The following is a 20,964-nucleotide window of genomic DNA, read 5'->3' on the forward strand; positions in this document are numbered from 1 at the left end:
ACTACTGTACGACCACCGGCCTCGACTCAAGACTAACAGATTTTATGAGACTTTTATCCGTGACAGCAAAAAATCAGACTGAAAATCGTCATATAAGTATAAACTCGTCTGAGTCAGAATTGGGAGTGAACAGACGTGAAGGTTATAACTTACCCTAGACTTTTTGTACATTTTATTCTTCAGGTAACTAAACGTACGGCTCACTTTGTTCTCACTTTTCCCATCAAAGTCCCCTCTTAAAGGGCCAGGCTCCTCTTCTGTGATACTGTAAAAGACACACAAAAATTCTTACAACATACGCAAAAAAAAATTTGCATATACTGTTATTCTGTTTTCGTTAGTTAATTTTGCTTAAGTTCATAAAAAGCCTCCTGGGTGAAAGTTTGTTGTTGTTGTTGTTCTATTGTTTTTTTGGGGTTTTTTTTAAGTAAAATAGAAACTACTGGTTTTATTTTGTTTAATGAGTGAATTTACTTGATAAGTAATTATAGATTGATAACTTCTTTGCTATTATTGACATATAAAGGGCCTTCTGTGTGCAGGTGTGACAAAATCTTGTGTAATGTGTACATCTTTTTTATTTAACAAATGTATGTCCAGGGCTATATGCTAATTGTAATACGTACTAATCTGCCAACTCGGTCTATAGAGTAAATGGGTGCTCTTAATATGTAGTTTCCCAGGACAATAATGCTACAGTCGGTGTAATATTCATATGATTGATTATTATTGTTGTCCTCACTATGTAAAGTTCCTAGGATATGCAGTGTGAGGACAAAGTTAGTATCACTGGAACTTTTACTATAGTTACCATAGACTCACCTGTAGGCCAGAGAATTTGCATTGCTACCACAGGACCTCATAGCTGGAAAGAGCAAGAAAGCAAATCAAATCAAAGTTAAACTTTATTTTTATTTTAAACTATTAGTCAGAATAATGCAGGCTTATATCATTCAGCTGTTGAAAGATAAAATTCTTAAATTCTTTTGTGAAGAGTCATGAGAAAGCAGGGACTTGTTTATTGAAAATATGAAACCTGCAAAAAATAAAAAGCGTCTCGGTTTTACAGTCACGCTGAAAGACGGTAATTCGGGGGCTTTGAGAGTAACGGTTCCAAAAGAAGACAAAGTGGAGAAAGTTGGCAAGGTTTTGTTGTTAGCAACTCAGCCATGGAGATGGAAAAAATATTGTAAACATTTTAGTACGTGCTAATCTTTAACCCACAGTAAAAGCATGAGGATTCGAGAGGGCAAAAATAACTGCAGGGCTCAAAAACAAAATTTCACAGCTGTGTTCGGATTCAGTAGCGCGGTCTCTGAACGCTCTGATTGTATTCATTATTCTGGATTGATGTGAACAAATGGTGGGTTTCAATTATCGATATTCTTAAAAGCGCTATGTAATTGATTTCATAGGCCAAACCCGAATTGATTTAACTTTTGGTAATGCTGATTGTTTCCATACCCGTCTGTTACTGCTGATTAATGCCAATCCTCTTAATCGTACATTCACAGTTACATTCATTGCATGGCTAATTTGCTTTTAGTGATGCCCAAAATACTCCATAAAGGGCAAATACCATAGAGCTGACGATGACAAAACGACAACTAAATGCCTCCAAAACATGGCATGCGCCAATGGCATACATTTGTGTGTGCAATTGAAATAAATAAGCGATTTAAAGATAAAGATAATATAATCCATAGCTAATGACACGACATGAATCCTTTCAGCCAATGTATACATTAGTGATTCTCCTCGTATGTTTAAAAACAAAACAGGATCTTTACAATGGCTGGATTGTCCTGAAGCCTACATTTCTTGTTTATTCTCTTGCCTAAAATTACCAATAGAAGAGCCAGTTTGATATTTAAGGCCTGATCTAGCTATAACTAATTCTACAGTTCTATAGCTAGCTGCAATATTTCTACTAGTTTCTATTTGGGGATTGTAAACTTTTCACTTTTCTCATACTCTACAGCTGTAACTTACATACAGAGTCCTCCTCATCACTGGATGAAGAGCTGACTGTAAAATCACGCTTCGATTTTTGAAGAAGTGGAGCCATGTTCAAGGTAAAAGAAATCCGTCTCTTTTGCCGAAACCTTGCTTTTGCTGAACGATGGCAATTGAGAGCATAAAAGAAACCATAACAGCAGTTTATTAACAGCAGTTATTTTTCTAAAGGCACAAAAGTGGTACTGAACATAGAGGAAGAAAATATGGTGCTTCACCAAAATTGCTTTTTTGGTAATACGAGTCTCTACCATACATGATGAGCACTGCTGACCTTCCAATTATGTTTATCAAACGTTTCAGAATAAGCACTTTGTTCTACAACATTTTGTCATGTAAACTCCAATAGATAAAGACAGCCAGAGATGACTCACCATCAATGTCCCTCTGACTGATGGACAACATGGAGACACTCTCTCGGAGGGGAAGAGTCATAGACTTACAGCTGCGTCTGAAGGGACGATATCTTCTCGATTTCTAAAAGAAAAAACGTATACTGATTATTACCTGTTGTTTTTAATGACTATCCCTTAATATAATATTTATGTCAGAGCGCTGTTAAGTATTTGATTCTGATTGGTCAGATATTAGTGCTGGCTGCAAGGTTGGGATTAATGCACTCGAGCTAAAACGAGTGCGGTATATGTACAAGAACACAGGAAATTTTAAAGACAGATGACATGACAGACTGCCTTTTAGTAATAGCTCTTATAACGTAAGCGATGTTTCACCAACATTGCACAACACTATGCATATGGGGCAGTGGTGGCTCAACTGGTTAAGGCTCTGGGTTGTTGATCGGGGCTCAAGACCCAGCACAGCCAAGCTGCCATTGCTGGGCCCTTGAGCAAGGCCCTCAACCCTCCCTGCTCCTAGCTGCTCAGTTGGGGTATGTGAAGAAAGGAATTCCACTGTGCTGTAATGTACAGTATATGTGGCGATAATAAAGGCTTCTATGCCCCATTCTATTCTGTCTAAACAAATAAAATGTCACATTCATTAACTGAATAAAATAATTGTCATTGTTAGGAGATGCCTGTGATAAAAAACAACAACAACAACAAAAAAAAGGAGGTTACTGTAGTTTCCATTTTGTACCAGGCATCACCAATCCACCCTATCCACTGGTTATTCATCTATAATGCTTTATTCCTTCCTTAACATCTTACTTACTTTGATTTTTTTTAATCAAGTGTATTAGAGCAAACCAAACAAAACACAAATAAGGGGGCAACATTAGGAAGTATTAATATGTGCACTGTTTATTTAGAACAATTCAAGTTTCTTGTTTCCTAAATTCCTGTTAAACGAGTGAGTGTCACTTTGATATATTAAATTTTGTTTTGTTTTGTTTTGTTTTACTGGACCCTACTCTTGTCCTCTTGTCTGCTCTCTTTATTTAATATTGCAGAGGCTGGTATTTTTCACACACACACACACACACACACACACACACACACACACACACACACACACTCACACACACACACACACACACACACACACACACACACACACACACACACACACACACACACACACACACACACACACACACACACACACACACACATACACACACACACACACGCTGCATGTTTCCTTGCCCTAGCACATCTGCATTACCTCACCAGCCCATTATCCATTATTTTTAGAGTAGAAAAAGAAACAACTTCTGCTGAGTGGAAAGTCATCCCTAGTGGCCAAAAAACCATACAAAACAATCACCTACCTGACTGTCCAGACTGCTGCTGTCTCCCAGGTCTGAGTCCTGCCCTTCCTCAGTGAGAGACACCTGGGAGCCCGTGTCTTCGCTCTGCTGGTCCTGAGAGGAACAGGCTCCCTGCACCTGCCATCGTTTCCCATCATCCCTCTCTGCTGCCAGACCCTCTAAACTGTAACTGTTGGTGTACAAGAGAAGCTTTTAAATCCGTCTCGCTTCCTGAACATTCACCAGAGTGCTAGCATACACAGAGGAGTGTAAGTGTTTAACGCTTAGTATTAAGAGTTGAAGAGGAAGCACGAGGAAAAGCAGGACAAGGATTTTAATACACACATTAAACACACAGTGCACCAATGGACTGACTTATCACTTATCTATAAAGAGCACTTGTATAGTTGACATGACATCAATGTGCTATCTTTAGAATCACATACGATATATAAACATCTCACTATACAACAGCTGATTTGTATCACGGCCACAGGACTACGCCTGCTACTACTGCGTTGTAAACATCCAGTATCTAATCGTATATAAGATACATAAACCTTTGCGTACATTCAGACCTAGGTTTTCATTTGACTTTTTCTAAATATCGCTTGAAAATATATTGAAATATAAGCCGACCTAATATTTAAAAGAAATCTACCGGTGTTATTTGAAAAATAAAATATTAAATATTAATATATTTTATTAAAACTTTGACTACATTTATAGAAAATATCTTTTGAATAAAATATAGCCATATATATACATACATAATATAGCCAAATATAGCCATATTCTTTACGTTTAAGTTACAAAATGTACAGTTTCGGTCTGTTGCATTATGCAATGGTAAAAATCTCTCTTCAATAATAATAATAATAAAACTAAAAATAATAATAAAAATAATGTTTTTAGAACAATTTTAAAATGCCAACATGTTCACCTGAACTGGTCACACAAATAATTTTTGAATTTAATGTGTGAATTAACTGTGTAGAAAGTTTGCACAGATATGCCAGCGACATGCTGCACCAAAAAAGCAAAACAGTGTAAAATTTGGAATTGTAGTCAATTCCAGCCAAGTGATTTGGAGGTGATTTGCATCTTCTGTTTTTCTTAAAAAGCATCCTTAAGTTTAGTGTACGTTAGTGTGTACACTGTGCATGAAAGGGTTGACGTAGTGTCAGAACACACTTATGCGATATCAGCTCAGACAATAGATGCAGTTCTGTTCAAGAGTTGTACTTACTTGTCATCTGCACAAGTTATAACAATGGCTATATTAATCATCCTGCTTAAAATCCTGTGCAGTTACAGTAAATTCCAACAGTATTTCCTTTTCTGAAGCTTACACTGCACTTAAACTGAGTTCAGCCGAAGCAAACCAAATTTGCACAAACTCTCTTTGTCTTACACGACAAAGAAAAAAAAAAAAGGTGATGCAAATCTCAATGCAAAAGCTGCACGCACAAGACAGACGCTGGCTCTTTTCCTGAGCATATGCATGTACACACACACATACACACACACACACACACACACACACACACACACACACACACACACACACACACACACACACACACACACACACACACACACACACACACAAAACAAATGCTGTACCTGAGAAGCTGGCTAATCTCATCCAGGTTAGAACTGAAGGGGATCTCAATGGGACACCAGCTAAGACTGAGAAAGGGATGAGGATGAACCAAAACCCAAGACACTTTGAGGTTCAGTGAAAGCAGAGAAAAAAAATTATTTGCTTTCAAAGCTTATGATCTGAGGCATGCTGAATGAAAATGAACTAATGGAATTAAGTCTTGAAAGACGGAAAGGATTGCTAAGGCCTAAGGTGATTATCTTCAGACCCTCATAAAAAAAAGAAAATGAGTAACAGAAGTATTAATGAAAAAAAGAGATGATACCTTCTTCTATGAAAGATGGGCTTTCGGTCCCCGGTACTTCGTAAAGAACTGGAAATGGACGGATGAAGAAAAAAATAATAGAAAAATGAGAGAAAGCAGAACTAGTGAGTAAGATTATTACAACTAAAAGCCTGTGCAGGTGACAGAAGGCCATTCGATAGTAATTACTGAGCATGCAGTCAAAGAGTTTAAGAGAACATTGTTCTATAGATGACAAAAGGAAAAGCGAGTAAAAAGGGTTCGGAAAAGAAAGGAGGGTGAAAGGTGTCCTCTGATGATTCATAACTTCTGACTCAATGTCCCTCTGTACGGTTGGATAATGTATACACTTCCGTTTCCTCTCGTGATCTATGAGTGTGTCTAACTCCGATATCTTTTTATTTATTTAATCCTACACAGAACCCTACATTAAACCCGGCTCATATTACTATACGTCCTCAAGAATAATGATCTAAAATGGAGACAAATGCTTTCTAGCTGTTAGATAAATCCTATTATGAAACCCTAAATTTCGTTTTCTCCTATGTGGAGATTATTTATTTGCTGCGTCCTTCCAAAAACAAATGAGCGGAGGACGGCTTTAATACGGTTTCCTTTATTACCGCCATTTCTTTTAATAATACTGTAGCCTGGCTGGATATACAGTACACTTCTGTTTCCAGCAGTGCTGTTCTCAATTACAGGTTCGAATTTTGGGTCAATACACAGACATACTTTATCACGTAGATTCTAAAAGTAACTGCATTTTTATTCTAAACATGGGATATTATATTGGTGTTACTTTTGAGCACTGAATCAAACAGTGCAATGCAGCTGTAACTATTCAGCCTAGCAGTGGAAAAGAGGCTCAAGATACATTTTGGAGTAATTACAAACTCTTGCAGTGCAGTTTGCCAGCTGGCCCTCTGTCTGTCTATCAACGGTGGACCGTCTCTCAGCACAACAGTGATGCTAGCATGGTCGTGGCAGGGGTAAATGTGTTACTGGGAATCATACTAAGTGCATGGGTTTGATTAACAGACCTTTAAGGTTGGGGCTTGGATTCGAACCTGTGTGTGTGGAGTTTGCACGTTCTCCCATTTAGGAGAAATCATTGGGAGTTTCCTACAGATACTCCAGCTTCCACCAGCAGTTAAAAAGACATGCGTTGTAGGCATGTACTGTAAGCTACAGATAGTATGTTCCCCATAACCCTGTTAATAAGTTTTCCTATCCCTACATTTTCCAAACCACCACATATATGCTGGATCGATGCACACTAATAACACTGCTGTGCCTCGTACCGCTGCTTTACTTAAGTCAGGAATACACACATACTGTACGCAATACCATCTCAGCGAGTTAAAAATGGTATATCACCCAAATAAAATCTAGTCGGTTGGTGTTACATTTCCTTTGGTGATGCGTTACCATAGTCACTGTTATTGTGACCTACAAAAGCACCTGTATGGTTAGAATGCCCAAATGTTCTTTCTGGGGTTTGTATTCACTCTACTTTGAGAACAGAGACACATTTGCCAAAGTTAAGGGCACAGAATTCAACGTAAATGTAAGTTCCATCCTCTAACATACCTCCGCTGATTCATGTCTCCCGTTCCAGCCTGGTTTTTGCCCGGCCCCCAGCTATGACGACGGAACGGAGACTGTGAGCGGACGGAAGACCGGAGCAGAGCTGAATGCGGCGGCACTTCGGTCACGTGGTCTTTGGCCTCCTCCTCTGTGTCTCCTCCTCCTCCCCCTGCGCCTGCTCCTCGACGCCGTATTTCCTCTGAGCTCTCGGCGGAGGAACTCGGCTGGCACAGGCTGGCTGTGTCGTCTGTGGACGAGCAAGAGACGGACACCTCGCTGGCACTGTCGCTCACGGCTAGAACCTCCTGGCCCTGAATTAGACAGAGACAGACAGAGTGAGACAGATTCGGGTCTAATCAGAGTTTTTTGTGTTGTAAGATATCAGTGTGTAGTTATAGACAAGGAAAACATAAATCTTTCATTGAACAGAATCAAATTAAGACGCTAATAATATTTTTTTTTTCTATTCCTTTCTCACGAAAGTTAGCCTAAACATAAAGGTTTTCAGACTACACTTACATTTCTACACAGAAGTCATCACTTCACATATGATATTAAAGAGCTTTGTTTTCCAAGATCCACATTTTAAGGATTGTGAGAGAGTTATTTTTTTCTACAGTGGTTAAATGTAGTGTTTGGTTTTTGTTATAACTGATCGTTCCTTATAATTAACAAAGTAGGCTTATTATATGTAAAGACCATATGGGGTGGACGTGGAGCTCTGAAGCAGGAATGCTGAAGCAAGCCTGGAAAAAACTTCTGTTCGGAATTGGAAATGATCGTCAGTCAACAATTTGATGGTGCAATTTGATTTGACCAGGTTCCCTTGACAAAGAACATTATATTGTGTATTTAATGGAATAATTCAGATGCCAGTGCTAATGACTGAGAGAAGAAATAATTTGGTAAAGCCATTCCTTTAACAAATCACGGTTTTACTCTTTTTGGATCAAGACAGTGTAAAGGAAAGAACAGGAACCGACGGAAACAGTAACTCGGCCTGTGAAATAAGACTATAGGGGAAAAGTTTCCAACGGTCGCTAGTGACCTGCAGTGCAAAGTCGACATTCATACATACACACACACACACACACACACACACACACACACACACACACACACACCACATAAAAACAGAAACTGTATTCCAAACTTCACAAAGACCTTTAAGCCTGAACCAGTCCCATGGTACTGGGTGTGAGGCTTTGACCAGTCCCTTGTGCAGTGCAGAAGTAGCGTGAGAGAGAGTGTGGAGGTGGTGAAGGGTTTTAGGCCTACATCACACACACATACACACACACACACACATACACAAAAACACACACACATAGTGGGGGTTTTGTTGGGGACTCTGGGGGGATGAAAGCTTTCTATTCATGTGTCCCAGGAATGACTTCCATCGCATGTGTGTAAAGAAAACGGAGACTATGATGAGGGCGTGCGTGTGGGCGAGCTTTAACTCTGCCGGAAGCATATAACCACTCATTTTACCAATGCAGGTAACACTAAAGGAAATACAAATGTCATGTAGAATTAAAAAATAAATGTCAAAAAGTGACTATGAACAGATCTTGGCTAATGTCATGCATCAGAATGTCTGATATGTTTTGCGCAACTTTCTGGGCAAAAGCTTTAGAATCCGATTGGCTCGCCATAACCATGCATGTATGCGTTTATGGAAAGTCATTCAAGTGTTTTGTTTGAAGCGTTTTGATTAAACAAGTCAGTCATCTGTCACGGCAGCTTAATTGCCTGTTTAGTGCTAAAATCTGCCAGACTCTCTAGTGAATTTTAGACGTCTAGCTCCCAGGATTTACAAAGATATAATGTACTACTCAAAGGTTTATTTCCATTATAATGCACAGTGATGAAAGCAACTGTGAACTAGCCTGAAATGATGCAATATGTAAATAAAAATGGTTAATAAATTCATACATAAGCATCGATTGCTCTAGTTATATTTATCATGAACGGTGACTGAGCTGTTAAAAAAATTATTCCTTTCCATGCATAAAGATGTGCGGATAAGAAAAGGAATTACGTCAAGGATTTATTTTGGCTTTGCCTAAGATTGCGCTCTGTAATGTTCTCAACTGGTCCTTTATCTATGCATCATCGCAAGGTTTTGCTAGTTTTCTTATATCCAGGATCCTGCTTCCAATTTGAAGCATACTCATACGGCATACAGTTATTGGTAATGCTTTCATTACGACCTTCCTCCCTAAACCCTGTACAAAACAAGAGGGATGTGAATGTGATCTCTAATTCTCCAGGAAAATAAAACGAAGAAACTGTTCAGAATCTGTGTCCTCTCACATTGTCACAAACCAGTAAAAGTCTCACGGTCTTCGCCACTAAATGTTTAATAAATCGTTACGCCTCCTCGAAAGTCCCATCATTCCAGGAGCAATAATATAATAGTGATAAAAGTTTAATAGAACTGCTGCTTTAGAGACATTTCACCCATTCGGTTTTGACTGGTGGTATATGTACTACATGCTGAGTGGCTGAAATCGAAATCCTCATTCGATTAAACTGTAAGAAAGCAAAAGTACGTGATGTAAACATGTTTTCAGTCATCTTTCTTCCACACATATCCGTTTCTGTCTCAGTGTCTCTCTCACCTTTCTGAAGACGCTGTCATCTCCCGTATCAGTGCTGATGAAGCCATCTGTGTCACTGCCTGAGTCTCGGAGGGTTGTGCTGCCTGTACTGTGTCGAGCTGGAGAACGAGGACTCTCTGCATCACACACATTCACACACACACACACACATAAAAGTGTATTTATGCTACTTTCACTTCTCACTTCTCAGATATTTTTTGTAGTCCGATATAAATACCCTGCAGAGAAGCACTGAAACTAGGTTTGTACATTCACTTCTGATCAGGAGGTTTAGCTAAAAATCCAAATCGCTTCATATGAAGGTCTTTTTTCTTGTTGGGGGTTCATCACTTTCTCCTCATGAGAATTCTCAGTGCTAATATCAACACTATATTTGCATCATTCAATCACACAATCAGGCGAACTAAAAAAAAAAGAGTTTCGTTATTTACATTCGTCTCTCATTTCTACAGCATTAATGTTAGTTGAAGAGAGAACACAGCTAGATCCTGGCTCACGTGTACAGCATCAACACAGAGCTTCATCAGCTGTCTCTCTCTATCTATCTCTCTCTCAGTCGGTCTCTCACTCACACACACACACACACACACACACACATACTCTCAGACACACACTCACTCTCTCACACACACATATACACACTCACTCTCACACACACACACACCTCAGGTGCCTTGTGAACAGGAGGAGTTGCCATTTTGTCCACATTTCATGAAAGCACTGTTTTTTTGTTGATTCATTTGTTGATTCATTTTCTTGATTCATCATTTTTGATGCAAAGACACACAAAGCTATTCTTATCATCATGGAGTGGAGCAAAAACTACTTTTAACCTTATAATGCTTAAAAAGAGGAAGCCTATAGATCCTGCATCGTGTACCGTATCATTGTTTTACGACCTTTAATAAGGCTTAACACTTTTTCCCTTTAACAGACACACCGGTTATCTATAGCACATCCTGCCACGCATCCTGTCATGCCAGGCTCAAGCATCAAAGCAAGAAACAAGACCTACACACAGCTGGTGCAGGCGAAGAGCTGTCTCAAACAATGAGCGCATTCTGCTGAGCGTCTCAGGCCCGGCTCAGTAAGCACAGCCTCGCCATTCACACACTTCACAGCTGACTCATTTGTGTCTACTTAGCAGCTACAGGACACTCTATAGATTCGGTCATTGGCAGGAAATGTCAGTGATGTCATACGTACTTGCAAATTTGCTGTAAAGGCGCAATTCAGATGTTTACTTTTGCGATAGCTTTAAAAATAACAAAACCTTTCGTTTGTGTTTTATTACCTTAAACTGCTTAATTGACCAGATTTGAATTCATTTCTTGACAATAAAACATACTTTGAAAAAGAAGAGTATGATAAATAAATGACAGGAAAAAAAAACAACGTCTGTATGTTTTCGAGATTTAAATAAAACTAATCTTGCATTTATGCTCGATTGTCTTAAATGGCATCTTCTACAAAAAGTCATTTGCTAACAAACTGGCGGTACTTTAAAAAGAAAAACGGAGTAACATACATGACAGAAGAACATGCGAATGCTTGTCACGTCCATGTTGATGAATATACAAATGAGGGCTATCTGTAAAGCTATCTGTAACACTATCTGTATGTGTATCTGTATCAGGATTTAACCCTGAAGGTTGTCTTGAACAGGTTTGCCTAAACTGACAAGGCTTCATCAGATAACCACAGACAGACATTTGTTTAGCTATTTGTTTACATCCCTACTACAAAATGAATCAATGTACAGTACATACTTGTATTTGATCTATAAAATCGGAATGAATACATGAGTGTCCATTCGATTTAGAGCACTGTAGACACAAATGGCCTAGTATTTGGTTGTAATATATATGTCATATCATAAAAGCTCTCTCTGTAGGTTAAAGAACTGACTGTCCAATGAGAAAAGCATTAGTCTTACCGGTGGACGCAGAGCTGTGTCTCTTTTCTAGAGGCCTGCTGTGTGTGGAGCTGTCAAGACACAACGAATGCCCTTCTCTGTGAATCTGGAAGTAGAAACAGGAAGAAATATTAAGCATGTGACTGTGTGTAAGTGGAAAGAGAGGGCTGACACACATACACGACGCACACGCATAAACACACACAGACGCTAATGACACATCCTACCGTAAAGTTGTCTTAGAAGGAACAGTACACAGTACAGGAATATGCAGCAATGATGGCTGGATAGTACAGATTTCTCTTTTTCTGGCACTAGATCAACAGGTTTGGATCTTAACAATCGACAGTGGAAGAACGGTGATAGCACAAGGAAGCAGAAATGGTTATTATAGACGTGGTTTGATGTTATCGGGTTATAGAAGCGCGTCACTTAACAAGCCCTCAACTCGTCTCACACACACATGCACACGCATACATCCTTCACACATGGCTGCAGACCAGGGTCAGTAATGAACTTGTATTTACGGGCCAATATTTGCCCTAAGAAGTTGATTTTCAGGGGTATTTATTTAGGATCTCAAACTCACAGTGTCTTTTTTATTCGTATTCTGTTTCATCATGAAGCTATTAGCTAAAAAGAATGTCTCCCATAACATTTGTTTTTATGGTCATCAAAACACACACACACACACACACACACACACACACACACACACACACACACACACAATCATTTAACTTACATTGACTAAATATCATGAGCTGTTTTCAGTAATGCTGTTGCAACCTAGATATATTATCACTGGCATTGTTGCCCTGAACCACACTTAATTTGTGGTTATTTTATCTCAGGGTCAGAGGTTCAGGTCAATCTATTCGTCCAAGGCTTCCAAAGCAGCTCTGTCTTACACAGTCCACACACACACATCACCTCACACCAGACTGAATAATTTATAAAACTTATAAAAAAAAAAATCAGGAGAAAAACCGAATGCTTTTAAAAATTTGGGACTTTAGAAACACATAAAAACACCAATGTCAAAGGTTATGGGGAATGTTGGGGTAACTCAATACAACTAGAGTTATGTAATAATATTACTTTTGTGAAGTAACGAGTAAAGTTATTATTTTTTTTTTAGAAATTTACACATTAATATTTGAGTTTTGAATGTTTAGAGATCTTTTATATGGCATGCATAGCTCTATGTTCAGGAAGTTCTCGGAATATATTATTCTATATTATTATTCTATATATGTGTTTTTAAAGAAAATGAAGGTGTAGGTTATATAGGCTGCTGTTCGATGCAGAACGTCTCAGTCAAAAAAACCCCACCTGTTCAATAAAAGCAAAAACACAATATTTACCAACATTTTTGGTACTACCTACATCTTGGCGTTGACATGCCGTTGCAAACTGCCAATCATGTGTTTCAATCGCTAACGTTTAAAGGCATGATGTCTGGAACCTTTTCCGATCTGGTGACCATATCTTGCAGAGAAAAGCTTATTGTGTTACGGTGTTTAAAATCCGTTTCCTGGTTGGACAACAGCGCACAGAAGTGCTTATACATAGAAGCATGGACATCCGATCAGATTGTACTTTTCAAGAGTCTAAAGTTTGTGTCCAATAAACTTTCAGTGTGCTGTGGACGAGCATCTGATGATAAAACCAGGAATCTTAACTGGCATTCATTTTGTGAAGCTAAAAACTATTACATGTAAAGACCCAGCTATCGACCTATTAACAGCTTGCGAGTCCGAATATCCTATTAGAAGTAGAAATATAAATGATTTCAAAAAGATTTGCTATCCATCTGTCATTTTGGTTATGTTGACCAACAGCGTGCTTTCCATGTGCTTTCAACACACTCGGTGTTGACTCATTAGTGACACGACAGAAAAGCGGTCACTCTATCATCAGAAGATTTTAAGAAGACCAAGCCCATGTTCTCCGTACAAAAAAAACTGCAAGTTGAATCACAAATTTTGGTGGGGAAAAAAAAACAAAACAACCGAATCGAACATTTTTGTGCACAACAATCACAAACGTTCTCAAAAATATGGACACGTGTAGTTATGTACTTTTTTGGACACTTGCCGCTGTAGTTTTGTTCTAGCTGCTTGGTTCTGTTGGTATCTCATTTTTGTCTGTAAATATGTTTCTTTTTCTTACAAATTACATTATGACAAACATCCTAAGAAGAAATTCTTAGTATTTGATACTCTACGCTATCGATTAAATGACATTATGCGCTTGACATTCCATGAACTCTAGCAGTTAGTGTGAAACCCGATGATCCGTGTTGGAGTGCCGTTAAGGAAAGAGATATGACTCAAATACTTAGTTTTAGAAAACAAAAATCTCATATTCTGTACCTCTTTTGTATATTAAACTACCCATGGTGAGTAACCCTTAACTATTAGCATCATAGAGCACCAGGAAATTCACCCCACATTCTAAGCAGCAATCCTTCGTGTCAGTCGTAATAAACCAGGTTTAGTGATATACCACTAATAGCTTTTGATCCTTATAATGTCAAATAGTTGAATACGTGTAATCCATTAGTAATGTTTACACAGCTATCATGTTACACATGCTACTAATAGCCACAGGAACAAAGCTTCCCGAAACAGAAAGTGAGAATAAAGGCAAAAGTGCGTGTTCACCTAGACGCAGAACAGACCGCCGTAGCGCTTTCCGCTTTGTTATAAGCAAACAGCGTTTTGTTAAAGGGCTGATAACAGGTTTTTCAAGAGCAAGGATGGATTGAAGAACAACAAAGAGCAGCCATGAGAGAATGAAGGCAGCACAGAAATATAAAAGAGCAACCATGTGTGTTTGTGTATGAAGGGGTGGGAAGAGAGAGGGGGAGAGAGAGAGAGAGAGAGAGAGAGAGAGAGAGAGAGAGAGAGAGAGAGAGAGAGAGAGAGAGAGAGAGAGAGAGAGAAAGAGAGAGAGAAACGGCTCCAAATAAAAAAAATAAAAGCAAGCTCGGCCATGATTACAAATGTTCTAATGTGCTCTGAGAAATGTTAGGGTTGAGCGCAGGTACAATTTCCTTATTTTGGTTGATGGCTAATTAGGTTTACAGCATTAAAGCTTCAAACAAAAAAAAGCACAGCATCCCTGCACTGTTTATAAGCTATGTACAACACACAACGCTCCATTGATGGGACCTTCACCACTGTGCTACTGAGTAGCTGCTGTGTGTGTCTTTGAGAAGGCAGGCGAGAGAGAGAACACAGCCCTCTGTTGTCCCACACACAGGCCATGGGAAGTGCCTCCGGAGAGGGTAGATAGCCCTGGAACTCATACACACACACACACAGATATATATATATATATACACACACACACACACACATTATATATACTGGAACTGCTGAGAGCACAGGGCTGTGTGCATAAAAATATAAAGATAAATATAAATATCTATAAATATATATAAATATATATATATATAGATATGCACACACATACACACACACACACACACACACACACACACACACACACACATTATATATAATAAAATAAATATATAGATACACACAGCCCTGTGCTCTCAGCAGTTCCCACTGCTAATATCGCACAGTGTGTCTCACAGGGGAAAACCCAAAATACAGACGCTTAAGTGATAAAATGATTACACTTAGTAGTGTGTGCATGTTTAACTAAAAATAAACCCGAAGTGATGACATGGTAGAAGTACCATACAATAGACATGTTGCAGATGTCAATCAGAAATTCCCTAACATTTTAATAGTTTCGAATACTATTTCAATATTTATTATGGAAATCAAAGCAAAGCGAGACAAGGAAATATCTACAGCATCTTCGTTCCAGACATGTAGCCTGATGAAACACCTTCAGTGCAATTTCATTGCTAGTAACACAACGCAGCAAGCTCTGGCTAGTTGGGAAAGCTTTCCACAGTCAGCGCTATGTACATGAAAATAACAACGCTTCCTCAATAAGTTATTCTTGATGATAAGTCAGTACGGGTCAATGAAAGCAAGGGGTTCTGACACAATGTAAATAAAATGTACTTTATATGTAGCTAGGGTTAGGGTTAGGGTTAGGTTTAGGGTTAGGGTTAATGCACGTCGGGAAATTAACTAGCAGTGCGTGAACACACAGATTTGTAATATATACAAAACTGTAAACAGACTAAAGACTTATGTGAAATGCCTGATGCATTACTTAATCAAGGACACATAAACAATATACTCACATACTATGTAAAAAAATACACTCACATACTATGTATCCTTCATTCTGACAATATTGTGCATGTTTTCCTGGATAACTTTATCTTGATCTAATTAGTTCATTCTCATTGCCATAAAAGAACCTCTGCAGCATCACATCCACTCTTTCCTTACAATATGTTTTATAATCTGTAATTCCTTACTCTTACAATTCAAACCTTAAGCTAGGGAAAGTTTTATACTCAGAGATGTTAAAATATTGGACCACGGCACAGATTGATAGCAGCGCAGTCTCCGGCATGTCCCTGGACCCGACTTTGAGCAACATCTGTGCAAGCTTAAAAATGGGGCATAGTTTATCTCAGGAGTCGTACTGTTGCCATAAATGCTCCTACTGAATAAAATACTGAAATACAGGTACAGGGGTAGTGCTTATCATCTGAAACACTAACAATTAGGACAGGGACAAAAACATCAGGATTCTCTAAGACTATTCGATGACACATGGTGATGTTTCATGATATGCAGATAGATGCATTTGTTTCTAAGATTAGAACTTTTATTTCAAAAGATACAGTAAACATCAGTTTAGCTTTCTACTATCAATTAGTAAGAACATCTGAACATCTGACATACATCTGAAAAATGTATGTCTAAAATATCTAAAATATTTTGTAAAAAAATATCACCATGTCTACAATTTCACAGAATATTGTATAGTGACATATTTTTTACTTTATTATTATTATATTATTATTATTATAAATAATAGAGTTTATTTACTGTAAGTAACAGTCAGGAAGTTGTCCGCTATTAAAAAGCCTTACAGCTCAGGACAGCTCAGGGATTTTATCCGATTACGCTCCAGACAGAGGGGGAAAAAATGAAATGAAAAAGAAATGGTTTATAACTGCTACAATGGAAGTTATGACCTTTCACAGATTGTGATATATTAACAGTAACTATAAATGGTTAAAAAGTTCATTAAGGTCATTAATAAATAAAAAAATAGAGTTGTTGGCAGATTGCAGTAGTGTGGGTTGAAAGGAAGAAAACACTTCGGGACATGTGGTAAGAGTAAACTATAGCAAATGATTTTGCTTTGTCTGTTATTGCGTTTAAACTTTTTCAGATCTCCTGTGTGTTCAGTTACAGACCCTTCAACCAAACACATAGTAGTGCTTCTGTTACCCAGCATGTTGCCAGATATGGCCTGAGGTCTCTCACCAGAACCAGGCACTACTTCTGTTCATATTACGGACCTTTAGTGCTGGGGAGAGGAGTGTGCAGGGCCTAGCAGGCCTGGTCACAAGCCAAACACTCAGAAATGCACCCAATAAAAACACACATGGTATAAAAATAAACGGTCCTAGGACTCGGTCTTGATGCACTTCTTATTCAAAAGCCTGGGAACAAAAAAAATTTAAAAAAGAAAAAAGAATGTCAGTTTTGTTGCTAGAAACACTTCCAGTAACCACACTGTTGCTACGTTGTTAGAGAAGTATTCTTAAAATGTTCCCAAGCTCGGTCTTAAATCTGCAGCAGCGCTGAAAGCATAGAGATTTCAGCTGAAGTACAGTGGTATGAAGTCACTTGGCTGAGTGCCCCGTTTCCATCAGTCTCTCCAGGCCGCGGGCCAAAGGAAACCGTTAAGATCGAGACATTGGCTTCCAGACTGCCACCAAATTCCCCTCGCCCCTTTTGCCCGTACAGTCTCCTCAAACACACACACACACATAGATAACTGCCACAGTTCTGTGTTCGAGCCATCAGCAAGGCTGCAGCACAGCCAAAGTGAAAAGTATATCTTGCCTTAAGGAGTCATTAAGTGGTGCGGGTTTCAAAACCAAACTGGGGAATGTCTACTGACTGACCGGTTCATTATAGCCTTCTCTGTTCAATCACAGGCATCTGCACAGGAAAGAACGATGATCTAACCAAGCTGACTGTAAAAAAAGAAAAAAAAAGCTTGTAATTTTGTTGTGTGTTAAACTATCAGCTAATGTGCATAAGAAAAACAAGAACTTACACAACATTTTATGTTTTCCTTTCAAAATCCATGATTATAAGAACACACTACTGACTCGTGTATTAATTCAGAGGAATTGTTAAAAAAAAACTAATGACTCGAATGATGCATCATTTCTACAACACGGCCTTCTCATGGTGAACAGTAGTAGGTTCCCAGGCTTGATTCATCCTCATTACACAAACACTGTGCAGCACACACACACACACACACACACACACACACACACACACACACACACACACACCATCAGACAGTATGACATGTGATTCTGCTGGATACCCTTCAGTCTGATAAAACCTCCACTAAACCGGACACAAAAGACACCATGACAGTTCATATTTTAGTTTGAACCGATCAACGGAAAGTTGCTTCACTGTCCAAACAGATCCGGCAGAAATAAAGAACCATAATCAGATCCTCCTTACCTTAATTAAAACCACATCCACTGCTCGTCCTCTTTTAGCACACAAACTGTACCTCCGCTTGTGTCTCTCGTACATTTTCCCCAAAAAATTAAGGAAAAGTTGATCCGTAAAATGGGGTTTATTTCCAACATGAGGCCCTTACGAGCAACGTCTCTGCTGCTGGAGCTTTTGGAAAAATGAGAGACTCCTAATCTTTCACATCTGTGTGAAGAGCCAGCCCCTTTCACTCGCTCAACTTCGTTCGGCCCTCTGCCCCCCCTCTCTCATTCTGTCTCTCTCTCTCTCTCTCTCTCTCTCTCTCTCTCTCTCTCTCACACACACACACACACACACACACACAGTTGCAGGTCCTCTTCTTCTAAACGTACACACCCATACACACCCTTTTCCACCTTCTGCATGCCCATATTCACTCCCCCCTGCCCCCCCTGAATCACACCTATGAGCTCAGTTCCTGAGTTGCAGGGAAGTCTGTGCAGTGTTGCTGATTGATAACAGGTCCGCATGACCTCATGTTTTAAATGGACATCCTATGGCACTTCTGTCTTCTCTAGGCAGCGTGCTGTGTATACACATGCAACAAGACACGCCCTTAAAAGCGCAGCAGATAAGACAGCCCAGGGGTTGCTTAAATACAAGGCAACACTTTGTGCTGATTTTCCCCATCTGCTTATAATCCCTGAAGATGAGAGAAGCTAGAAACCCAGTTTCAGCTTGGCAGGATAAATCTGCACGCAATTTAATACAAACTTCAGCACAAACTTGGAACGACGTGAAAAAACAGCTGGCCCTGAGGTCAATGCCTTATACTGATAATCCCATGCAACAAAGCACTGAATCCACCCTGAGGGGGTACAAACTGAAGGCTGGGCTCTTGTTCAGGCAGAAAAGCTCTGTTTATGTTTCACCTAAGGGTTAAAATTGATTGTTTATGATTATGCATATTCAGTGTTGATGACTTAAATCCAAAATTGATACCAATATTTACACAAAGTTCTGTATACAGAGTCGGGAGGTACGTGCATGTGCTTAAGTTGATTTTCTGGATAAGTTGATTATGCAAATCTCATGTGTCTAACTCATGTCTGTAAGGTTGCCTTATTTATCCCTGTGTAGAAACATCCAAGACAGGAATTATTCCCCAGTATCTAAAGCACTGCCATTAAAACACAATCACTTACATTTAAGCCTGAAAAAAATCGTGGTAGAAAATGAAATGTGGCATAAAATAGAAAATTAGCTTTTTTATTGCTGTCAAATGTAATACAAGGCATAACATAAATGCTTTTTATTATGATCCATAAATAAGAAGAAAGCAAGAATTGAAATTGTAGTGTAGTATACACCATTATATTGGAACACACACACACACACACACACACACACACATATATATATATATAGTCCTATTGTTAAATCATGTGAATCAGTGCAAATTGTTCAATTGTTCAGTGTTCAGCAGCTTCTAAAATAGCACTTGATGCCGCACATGACATCATTTTGATTTCATTTTCAAATCAAAGGCATGAAATCGTAATGTGTGCACAGAATGTAGTGGGTTTTTTTTCTATTATGCTTTAAGTTTGATATTTGAGTAAACAGATCAAACAAAACAGAACAAAGATCAGAACCTCACATAACTGAGACACACCCGTGTGTTTCCAGCAAAGTCCACCTCGTGTGCCCAACCTACACAACTTCACAACAGTGTGTAGTTACATCTGAGGTCTGATTTCCGATGTGCGCAATATGTCACACTACACGCTCATAACTCATCTGATTAATAATAATAATAATAATAATAATAATAATAATAATAATAATAATAATAATCTGTAATAAGGTCAAATATTTCAACTTTCAGGAATATAGTTGCATTTTGATTAGGATTGTTTGTCATGCTTCCAGGCAAATGTACAATGGATGACACAATTTTTAGCGGCCGGTTGGTGGTTTGGTTCACACATTTATAGAAAAGCTAATTAACCTTTCCTTTAGTTTTATTGCTTCTTTCCACATAATAAAAACCTCAAAAAGCGGTTAAACAAAACCCTTAGGAGCTCTAGCATTTTGATGGAGTACACTGCTTCTGTGTTCTCCTCCTAGTCCTTTATTTATGCCCATGCGATGTGCACATGGAGCACAGAAACAACACACACTCACTCTCACACATACACAGTGCCACATGGTTTCCTGTTATCTGTCTTCTCACCCACCCCCGCCAGTCTGAACTCTCCTAAAAGTAAACACTTCCACATAGCTTCTTAACTTCACATGCTAGCTCTAGGTCAGCTAGCTTTGCTTTGACGGGGCACAGACAACAGAAGCTGCTTTGCTCGGTAGCTCTAGGGCACTCTCGTGTACACTTGTGAAGCGCTCAGGAGCACATTAGGTAAACAACCTAGAACTGGGAAATGTCGCCATGGAGAGGAGCGAAGAGTAAGAAGCAGATTTTATTAAGCGTCCTGGCTGAGAGCACATGATCAGATTGTATTGTGTATATGTCTGCTAATGTGTGTTGGAAAAA

General features: G+C 38.9%; 1 protein-coding gene across 7 annotated transcripts in view; it reads right to left on the reverse strand.

The window, feature by feature from the left end:
• Positions 1-20,964, reverse strand: part of LOC113653170 (A-kinase anchor protein 13) — a 69,954-nt gene that overhangs the window by 21,319 nt on the left and 27,671 nt on the right. For 5 of the 7 annotated variants that reach the window (XM_047810626.1, XM_047810629.1, XM_047810627.1 and 2 more), the window contains exons 9-17: positions 11,788-11,872; positions 9,852-9,967; positions 7,231-7,538; positions 5,659-5,706; positions 5,354-5,419; positions 3,749-3,917; positions 2,391-2,493; positions 823-865; positions 154-265 (exon numbers count right to left, since the gene is read on the reverse strand). In XM_047810626.1, coding sequence (XP_047666582.1) covers positions 154-265; positions 823-865; positions 2,391-2,493; positions 3,749-3,917; positions 5,354-5,419; positions 5,659-5,706; positions 7,231-7,538; positions 9,852-9,967; positions 11,788-11,872 — 1,050 coding nt within the window. The remainder of the gene's footprint in view (positions 1-153; positions 266-822; positions 866-2,390; positions 2,494-3,748; positions 3,918-5,353; positions 5,420-5,658; positions 5,707-7,230; positions 7,539-9,851; positions 9,968-11,787; positions 11,873-20,964) is intronic. The other 2 variants (XM_047810630.1, XM_047810631.1) reach the window with 2 other exon arrangements.

The sequence above is a fragment of the Tachysurus fulvidraco genome, chromosome 2 (genome assembly GCF_022655615.1).
Source record: "Tachysurus fulvidraco isolate hzauxx_2018 chromosome 2, HZAU_PFXX_2.0, whole genome shotgun sequence".
Lineage (NCBI taxonomy): Eukaryota > Metazoa > Chordata > Actinopteri > Siluriformes > Bagridae > Tachysurus > Tachysurus fulvidraco.